At 41.5% G+C, this 10,564-nt stretch overlaps 1 protein-coding gene across 1 annotated transcript in view; it reads right to left on the bottom strand.

Annotated features, from left to right (window-relative positions):
• Positions 1–7,443: 7,443 nt before the first annotated feature.
• Positions 7,444–10,564, bottom strand: part of LOC119372285 (uncharacterized) — a 115,835-nt gene continuing 112,714 nt past the window's right edge. Inside the window, exon 32 of the mRNA XM_037642761.2 lies at positions 7,444–7,764. Within this exon, the coding sequence (XP_037498689.1) occupies positions 7,462–7,764 (303 nt within the window). The 3' untranslated portion in view covers positions 7,444–7,461. The remainder of the gene's footprint in view (positions 7,765–10,564) is intronic.

The following is a 10,564-nucleotide window of genomic DNA, read 5'->3' as shown; positions in this document are numbered from 1 at the left end:
AACATAAGGTGTTGTTCACGTTCTGCACTTTTTCATCCTAAGTGATTCCAGCACTACGAGTTTCACTAAAAAACTTACCTTTGTCCCCTCTATGGACACATCGAAGTGTGCCTGTGTAGACATTTAAACATTGTCTCATGGGTTGGAAATTAATTATTTTTTTTCATTAAAGAAACTGGTGCGCTTTTCCTAGCGTTTAGCTTAAAGGGACAGCAACATAAAACAATGAATCAGTTTAGACTGATAAATTGTACACTGAAAACTCGAATGTCGTTAATTTCACCGTCATAGAGGAGAAAATCAAGGTCAGAGTTTCACTTTTAAGTTAAGCACCGAAAGCTTTGGGTACAGCGTCACAGATTCCAAAGTGTATTTTTCGTATTTTGGTGACGTTGGCTCAATGAAATTTCATGTAACTTGGAATGTTATGCCTCTGGCTCCATCAGAGCACAATGAACTTCGTTTTTACTGATTAGGAACTAGCTAGGACCTAGAAGAAGCCGTCAGAATCTATGACGTCGTGGCATTTGGTGCAGGAATTTCAAGGTGGTGTCAGCACATGCATTTTCTTTTTGTGCGTTTTCTTGCTTACAAAGTGTCTTCTTGTGGCAAGGGTGGTGATTTCAGAATTGTGAAAGAGTGGTTTATTAATATGAAGAAATCATTTTTCTCTTTATTGTCCCTTTAAAATAAGGTTTTGGTTTATTCCACAAAATGCTTATTGGTCAAAATTGAATGATATGGTCAAAGTTAAACCAGAGTGCACCTCTAAGACACTGCAGTTAGTAGATGTTAAAGCCTCATTTTTTATTTTTATTTTTTTTGACAGTTCAAGGCTGTGCAGAAGTAATCAGAAATAAGAAACTGGACATGCCTTATTTCCATAATATTTTGAAATATCATTAACCCAAAACTGTACACAGATTTTTTTGCTGAAGAATGTAGGTAAAAAATGTAACAGACTTTGCACCATAATTACGTTGTAGTTATGTCCCTTTAGCCATAAACAAATTAAACTAGGTGCTACCATCCACTTTCAAGGTTGCAGCACCAAGATTAAAATTAAGTTCACTTACTACAGTATGCCACTTAATGCTTTCAAAATGTTGCACACATAATCGCAGTCATGCAACATGCCTGCAGCGTTTGACAGCCATAATTTTGAGTCATTGCCCTGGAGTGTCATCTTCTATTCACAAGTCCAGATGGTGTCATCAGAAACAGGTGATTGTGTGATGTGATGCAACTTCTCGGAAATGATTCACAAACATCCTCCAATACATAGTCAATTTTTAATCAACCGAGAGAGATGTGGAGTAAACAGTGCTCGTTTTAGCAGCCACTGTTATTTCGAAGCAGTCATCACAACATGAACTGGTGGTACAATTTGGCAAAACCAATTTGCTAGAACTTGATTGAAAACATTCTTATCAAGTACTAATTGGCACCCTATATAATAAGTGGTATAGAATATGCAGGTCCATCTGACTAGAGAGACATACCGGCTAGCAATACAATGTTTGTCATGATGTAGAAGCACACAAAATGCAGCTATTACCCTAGAAGCAGAAATTGTTGACACAACTCTGCAGCAACGATGTAAATGTTGTCGAATGTTTTTGCTCTAAAACGTTGCACCAATGTTTACAGGCAATGTTACGAAAGGTTTTCCAGCAGAATTGCCAAAACGGAGTATCAACGATGATAAATGTAGCATGTTAATCAAAAGTTGCCTGTATCTCGTAGGAACTTCACTGCAGCATTGCAACAATGTTGCATTAGTGTTGTTTTTCAGTGTTGCGGGAATGCTCGCAAAAGTGGACATCAGCTGCATTTACACAACATTAGGATGTAATGTTGCTTCATTTTTATGACAACAATGCATGCTGCTAGGGTATTTGCTACGTTATTCTTATCGATATAGAATTCTGCAATTGCAAGCATTGCTGAAATTAACATTTTTATGGCTCTTATGTCATTCACCCAAAGAAACAAAAAGTATTTTTAGGCACAATATGCGTTTTCATACCACAAGGCAGGAAACATTTTTATACCGGTAAGCATGACTTTTCATAGTAATTGTGCATGAAAATGCTCCCAGGGTTTTTTTTTTTAACATATCACTACAGCTTATGATACAAAAGATCATGCATGCAAAGAACAAGAGTGTACATTTAGTGGTAGTGTCAATTTTTTTTATCAGTGCTTAACTTGCCTCTTGTTTTCATATGTTAAACTACTATAGCTTAAAGATGTGAAAGGTCAAAGTAGTTCATACCTATCACATGACCAAACTCTTTATAGCAGAGATGCCGCCGACACAAAATGGATAAGACCTCAGCGCTTTCCTTATCTATTTTATCTCTGATGATTTCTGTATTACAAGAACACATGGTCATTGTGCACACACATTTTACGACACGAAAAGTGTGGTGCTTGCGTCGTACATAAACACACCATTCCCAAAATGTTGCTTTCTTATTTTCCCAGTGCTGGTAACACTAATTACTGCACATTTAGTCATTTACATTTACAACTTCAAAAAGACAACAAAGCCGCAAGAATACTGAAAGCCTTTTCATTGGTTAACTGCCCAACTAGGCTCTAGTTTGATTTTGTTTTTTTACTGCCAAGTCAAACAAGACCATGCAAAGTAGTTAAGAATGCCTTGCAAGAATGGGATTACAACAGGTCTATTAAATACTACAACTTTCAGCTAACAAACTATGTGTTGCACAGGCCCAAGCTCTTCAAGTATAACCAGAGCATGATATGCCTCAAAATGTACAGCCTGTTGTAGATAACAACAATCACCTCACAAGAACCTGAACACGTATATATTTTATCGCTTGTTTATAAGTGACAACCTCTACATAGTAGATGACGGCAAAGCACACAAAAGACACAAAACACACTCAGTTTCTCCTTCTGTGTTCTTCTCATCCAAGCCATTTCTTGATCAGTAGTAAATCACAGCAATTAATAGTTACAGTGTAATAGTTTGCTCCTTCAGTCCTATGTACATAAGTGCTTTACTGGTGCCACCCTCAGTGAAGGAATCGACCAAATGCAGTCCACTGGTTGGATGAACCAACCTTGCAACAGTAGAGAGCTTATCGAGCAGCTGCTGCAAGTGAATAGGTATTGCAAGCTTTCAAAAAAGTGTAGTTGACAAGGTACAGTCTTTGCTGAAGGTATATGTTTCCTATGACCATCATACTTGACTATGCATTATTCGAAGGAGTTCTTGTAGGGTGCCATAGTCTCCAAGACTTTGGAAAATGAAAAGAACTCGCATTTGCCATAAAGACATCTGGAGTGTTGGGAATATCAGCACACGCTTGAACAACATGCATAATTGAAACTGCGGAGTAAAATTAAATGCTAGGGTCTTAGATGCTAAAACTATGACATACTAATTATGAGGCACAGTTTAGCTTGGGACTCTGACCTGATTTTAACCTCTTGGAGTTCATACGAGCGCTAAATCAAAGTATGCATGCATGTTCACGTTTTGCCTCCATCGAAATGCGGCCACTGCAGCAGGGAACCAAACCTGCTAAGCTATTATGGCAGAGAAAATTCTAAGCGGTCCATATACTGCCAACAAAGGCTGCACATGGATTATTGCATTAGACCAAGTTTTCCCCACATAATTTCATCACCACAAACATTCTGTACTCTGTACTCCTTTCTAAGATACTTAGGAGGAGATGACTTACGCAGGGAGCAGTCATACATGACTGTAAGATAACCGCCACATGTAATCATTCTAGTTTTGGTCACTCAGCGTGTTGGAAAAGATGAGTATTAATAGAAGGTCTTCTGAAAGCTCTGCACTATGTAAGATAAACACTCTGGACGATGTGCTAGTAATGCTTGTGCTAGTAATGCTTGTGCTAGTAGTAGATGTGCTAGTAATGCTTGTGTGATAAATGTGCACATTGAAGAGATGTTAAACAGGAAAACTAAGTTAAGCTATATACCTAGATCGCGTGAATTAAGTTCTCAATAGACGAGCAAAGTAGTATGTGAAGGAAGCAAGAAAGATTTTGAATGAAGAAGATCACGGCTATATAAACAAGTCGCAATGGCATTTTGAAATTTGTGCACCCACTCTGAGATGTAGATTTTGACAAGTGTTACTCAGAAAGTATGAACTGTTCACTCTGTGCTATGAATCTATGCCCTCTCACTAATGAAGACCAGTTGGAAAAAAGTGCTGAGCATGTCTCTTCCGTGTTTGTCTCTCGATTTATGCCCTGTCGTTAGACGTTCACAATGTCACATGTCAGCCATATTAGTGCAGGTGAATCAAGGCAATTTTGAAAGAACTGCATGGACTCTTCATTTTAAGTCTAGTTTTTTTTTCCCCAGCTAAGCCATCTCCCAACATAGTTTCACTTTAGTTTCACTTTAATTAATGTGCAGGAGCATTTCATACACAGCAGACACTCAAAACACACATTTGAGTGACACATTCTAGCCAGCAACCTTCACACTGAGTGGCTTCAAACATCTGCGTTTCATTGAGGAAAAAAAAGTGCTTTGAGTACAGTGCTGTCAAGAGGCTTCCATTATACCAAGGAACTTAAGAAGACTTGGACCCTCAATTGTCCAGACCTGTTAACACTGTGTGCACACTGTCGAACTGAGCTTAGCGTTGAACAAGAGAACACAGTGTGGGGTGTTGTCGAGAACAAAACAGAGTACTACATTATAGATACAATCTCCTTCATCTTGGCTTGGCCATTTAAAGCCTCTTTGCGAATAAAATTAATCCTGCAGTTCTTTCCAATAACAACATCTACGCGAAATGCTCGGCACGAGCTTCACAGAAGACTAATCTCCGACGCATCTTCTCAGTGACAAGACCATCCTACAGCTTCTTCTTTTGTCTTCATTCACACATCAGTATTATTCGTACCAGCGTGATCCCATAACAATGCACACCAAACTGCAATGCACACCAAGCATTGCTGCTAAGAGATCCATAATGCTGCAAGGTGTGCTAGCTATAAGAAGCCTGTGACAAGTATTTACAAGCAAACAAGGTGCATTGACACTTCTTGTTGAAGGTCTTTATATATATATATATATATATACAGACGAACCAAAAGAAAGGGATAGCACTCAGACAGTTGTGCATTAGGTTACCTTTCCTCTCAGTGCCAACACTAGATAAGTGTGCCACGCTGTTTCTACTACATACATGATTTCTATAGTACATTCAAGCATGCATCAACGCCATCAGAGTGGAAATATGCGATGCCCTGTTCAGAAATCCCTGCATCGAAAACCACATACAAGGAACATAAAGGGACTAGAAACCATACGTCGGCAGAATGAGTGGGTATTCGCTTCTATCAACAACACTTTCTCAGCCTGTGTGCTTCCTGACACACCTATGCACTTAAAAATGAGTGCGCAAGTGCAAACGAGTCAAAACTCACTCACGCTCCTAGCTGATCCCACTCGTACTCACCAAAGCTCACTCGCGTTCTGCGTTACATTTATTCACACTTACTCGCAGCCACTCAGGCTCACTTCCACTCGCATGCAATCACCGAAGGTCATCGACATTCATACTCTACGTCAACTTAAACTCACACCCTTTGTCACTCACTCGTGCCTGTGAAATGAGTGTGGAACACACAAGAGCCGGTGTATTTGTCATTGAGTATGCCAACCTAAGCTGAATAACTAACACCACCAGTGAACTCCAAGGAACAAAAGAGAGAGAGAAAAGAAAAGATGGGACAATGTACCCAACACAGATCACCTCAGTATCATTACACTTGCTCAGCATTTTTTTAAGGGTGCTAGGAAAATATTGACTGAGGAGACTGAGCGCAGTTGCCCTCTTTGTTAAGTTAGGTTAGGTTAGGTTTTGACTGAATCTAACCAACCAAACTTAAGCCTTTCATTTTTGTGCAGTACTGCGAGGTCAGTTGACACGATCACTTCGACACTCTGTTCCAGCGTTTCTGCGCAGGCAGGAGCGGCATGGGGGAAAATGCAGAGTTTTTGAGCAAGCATTGCTTGTAACACCCAGAATGCAGCTTTCCTGCTGACTAGTGTTTACGTGTCACAAGACACGTTCTGTTTGGCATAGAGCCACTGTGATGACCTTTTGAATGCAAACATAACTGCTCTCTCTTTTACTGTTCTTGGTCCTGAGGCCATGCACAAAGGTGTTCACCTGGGCGTTCGCCTAACTGTCTGGCACCAACCGAATGGCTGCTCAGAACCTTCAGTGGCCAATAAAAGCTAGACTTGCTAACCATCTCTGATGAATTTGTCTTACAAATAAAAAAAAACAAAAAAAAACATGAAACTTGGGCTCCTTTTTCAGCTTCAGCGACAACAATAAAATCACCTCGGAGCCCCACAGAATGTCAAGCAGATGTTAAAAGCCTGTACCCTGTTCAGTGGTCTTGGTAAAAAGTGGAAGAGATGGGGTGGGGAAGAGTATTCTTTTCCTCGTCCCATTGAGAAACCACCCATGCCATAAAGCACATCACAGTCAAAACGTTATTGCATGCTCACACAGAGCATTTGCAATGAACACTGGCAGTCATAAGTACACGGCTCCATCGGAAACTGAGTCTGCACAACTGACACAATGCTAAGAGAAACTGGCACGGCATCCATTTCACACAAGACAGAGCGCAGTATCTCTTATGCACTTATTGTTCAAGCGATGTCTGCAATACTTCTTGTTCTGCTCAGTAAGCACAGCAATGAATTAACCAGTGTTTGAGTTTGGCAGAGCATTTGTCCATACCATGCAATGACACGTCTGAGAACAGCTAAATATGCTTAGCTAATGCTGCTTGAGGCCCAGAAGCTGCTTGATCAGGTCTCTCCGATTGGCTGACTGACCATACACAATTCTACAACATGACGAAGTGCCATCAAGAAAACCAGACTTCCTTCACGTCTCTACGAGGCTCAAATAGGAAGCCATGCACATTGCCATCAAAGGAACACCACCTCCACCACAGAAGCATCAGCTCTCACTTGTGAACTTGGAGAGTGCTACGTTTTTTGTTGGTCTATGACAAATATATTCGAATGCTACCGCTCACACAAATGGCAATGCAGACCGTTTTTATCTGGTTTCTATTAGATGACAGAAAACGTGGAATGTCGAGTAGTTAACAATGGTCAAATAAGGGAAGCATCAGGCTAAACCAACTATATTCCAATGAGTGGAATAGTTTCATGCCAAGGCTACTTTTTGAAGTGACACAAAACGTTTCACTGGGTTCCTCAGCTGGGAATTCTCAGGTATTGATATGGTTCATCGAAACACAGAGGCACCAGCTTTCCTGGAATTCGGTTGACACTTATTTTGACAATATGCGAGGAAGGCATCTTGTTGCCGAATTCCTGGAAAGTACGATGCACACATTGTTGCAAAGGTGCAGCAATGTCTCGTCAGAATGTCACGCCGATTCACCAGTTGGCACGTATCTCGTTGACGACGCACCGTGGACACGCAAACGGAATCACCCCGGGCATCGCATAGCCGTGAGTAAGTAACTTGGCCGTCAGAGGCAGGGGTCGCTGCAGTCGCCTCAGCAGGGAGTCCTCCAGCTCTGGCATTGCCGTCTCGTGAAACACCGTGGCTGTTGTGTTGTGGCCACACGAGAAGACCAAGGCGTTGCCGGCCAGTTTGTCGGTCGGGGAGGTGCCGGCCTTGGCGGACTGCTCGGCAAGCAGCGTCTGCGTCAGCCGTTCCACCTCGGGGGCCGAGAGCTGCATGTGTGAATCAAAGGAATGATACTGTGTGTTCTATGCATGTAGTAGATACTGTATTTACATCATTGTAAGTAGACCTGGATCTAGGTCGCCCCCCTATGCTATACATCAAAACAAAAAAATGTGAGCTCATTCTGTCACAAAAATTTACTAACGTAGTCAGTGGAATGACGTACATCCTCAATAGTCATTGTCAAGCAAGCTACATGAACTGCAATGGCCAGGCCCTGCTGGCTTTGAAGTGTGTCCTCAGTATTCCTTTTTCCAAAGTGAATACACGGGCATCGCATGTGAGCATTTCACATGTTGCCAGTACAGACCAACTGCACAGTTCAACCACATATACTACATGACGTAAACTCTAGAAAGTGTCCCGACTTCATCCCATCACAACCTCGGCACTTGGCGTCGTGTAAAGATTTGGTCACACTACAGTCACCACTGCTGCATCTCGCCACTCCAAACATGCATCCCGCCACGCGGTTGTCAGTTTCTTCGGCGTAAAGAATGGCAGCCCTCTTCAACAATGCGTTAATGAGCACCGAAAGTTTTTTTGGCCCGAAACAGTCATGACAAGGAACCGCGACAATCAAGAACAACAACAGCACGTGGCCCTGCCTGGGCACTGGTCCGGTGGCACCAGTGAACCTACACGTGGCTGCACGGCCAATACTCGCTTCCATAAAATGGCATAACTAGGCTTGTGCGAATAGTCAATTTTAGGTCCGAAGCGAATTTGAAGCGAATAGTGATTTGGTCGAATAATTTTGAATCGAATTCGAATAATAAATATTACTAGGAGTTTGCGAATAGTGAAATTTAATCTCAAATCGAATTTGAATCAAATAGTGCCGTATATTAGCCAAAAATATCGAATATCGAATCGCATATTGAATAAAAAATATTTTATTGAAAATTGAAAGAAAGAACAAGGAAATGAAATCTGCTCATGTCCTCGAGAACCTAACGCGGTGAGTAACTGCCACCAAAAGACTAGAAATTGCCATGCAGAAACACAAGCTGTTCCACATGACCTGGCTTCAGGCTATCTATTGGTGAGATGTTACGGTGTTTCCTGCAGTTGAAAGCATGCACTCAATGGGCACCTCAGTAGCAGGGATGGGAAGGTATCGCAAAGCAATTTTGGAGATACCTGGATAAAGTGCAGCTCCATGCTCTGTCCAGTATTTCAAAGGATCATCCTTTTTTGGGATCAGGGGCTCATTGAAGTATTTTTGAGCCTCTTGACTATGAGGTCTGAGCTCAGTGTGCTGGTTATTTTTAAACGCTAGCAGTTCGACAGTCTCCCAGACTGTTCCCTGGCCTTCTTTGCTGGAACCATTACGTGGGAAAATGACATAATCTCCTTTGAAATAAACATGCACTTGCTTATGAACCAAGATATCAGCGAAAGTTTTAACGAAAGGCCAACTGTAAGACGTTAGCATTAGTTTCAACCACCCCACCCTAAGCAAATTGCACCAGTGGCCTCTGTCACGTTTTAGATATTTGTACTGTCGAATTGTTCAAAACTTCAAATACTGGCTTTCAAAAGTTGAATCGAATTATTCGAGTATTACGATTCGAATTCGAAACTCAAATATTCGCACACTCCCATATATCACATATTATACTTAGGCCATACAGACCGGTATAACAAGCTTTTAAACTTAAAAAATGATGAATCGATGTGAGGGTAATAGGTTCACTTAACCGTGAAGTGAGGCTTCGCGGCAGTGCGGATTTTCCCTGGAAAGCTGTATTCACGGTAGAGCACTCCTCCACAGCAGTGAGACCACCTTTACAGAAGGGGGTTACATGCGGACTAATATACACCTATTCGTTCATTTCGATTACTTTGAAATTTCGGATAACTTAAATTCGTGTCGAAGCGAATTCGCATACTGTAATATTCATTCAAATATTCGAAGTTCTCGAATATTCGCACCAGCCTACAGATAACGAAAGTTTAGCCACAAACTACAGCACACACATGGAGATAGTCAAAGGTGAGAAAGTGGAGGACATTGCAAGGAGGGGAGGAAGAGTTTAGTTCCTGCCCGCTCGCCTCCCTAACACCAATGCAGCAGATACATTGAGGCTAGACATGGCGATGCTGCCATAAAAAAGAAAATGCATCATAAAGAGAAGCTCTTCCATCAACTACTGGAACTGTCCAAACAAATTGCTGCTGAGCTAAGTTCACTGTTACAAATGCTGTCGCTGATTGAAACAGCAGCACTTCCATCAATGAATGATACTTCAAAAATGGGCATGCGACTATTGAGAGAGTGCCAATCGTTGGAAATGACGCTCTTACAATCAGTAGCAGCACTCATGATGGCAAACAGCGGCTCAGTTGAAAACAATACAGTAAATCAGTAAAGTTCAGAAAGTCTAAACCTATGTTACAGTGCATTAATAAAAAAAAATAAGTCCCGACAATATACAGAGGTCACTCAAAAGATATCGACCAGTTCAATGGACTAAATTATATTATAAACTTCTAGACGAAGGCTGCAGATAATGATATAGCGAAAATACTAGCAGCAAGCTTGTTCTCTGATACTAATCACCCTCTTCCTAGAGAAACTCAAATTTGTAAATCTAACAGAATTTCTAAAAGTATTCACTTCGAGATCTTTGAGTGGCGCCCTCTCGCATGTGACGTTAAAGAAAGGACTCGGATGCCGCTCTTCGCGCGCGTGCTCACTACGTGAAGGTTGCTCGAAGCTGCCGACCAGTCTGTCCTGCTCGTGTTATTGAAACATTAGTGGGCAAGTTCACAGAGCAATTT

This window comes from Rhipicephalus sanguineus, chromosome 10 (assembly GCF_013339695.2).
Source record: "Rhipicephalus sanguineus isolate Rsan-2018 chromosome 10, BIME_Rsan_1.4, whole genome shotgun sequence".
NCBI classification, from domain to species: domain Eukaryota; kingdom Metazoa; phylum Arthropoda; class Arachnida; order Ixodida; family Ixodidae; genus Rhipicephalus; species Rhipicephalus sanguineus.
This window is presented reverse-complemented; position numbering and strand designations above follow the sequence as displayed.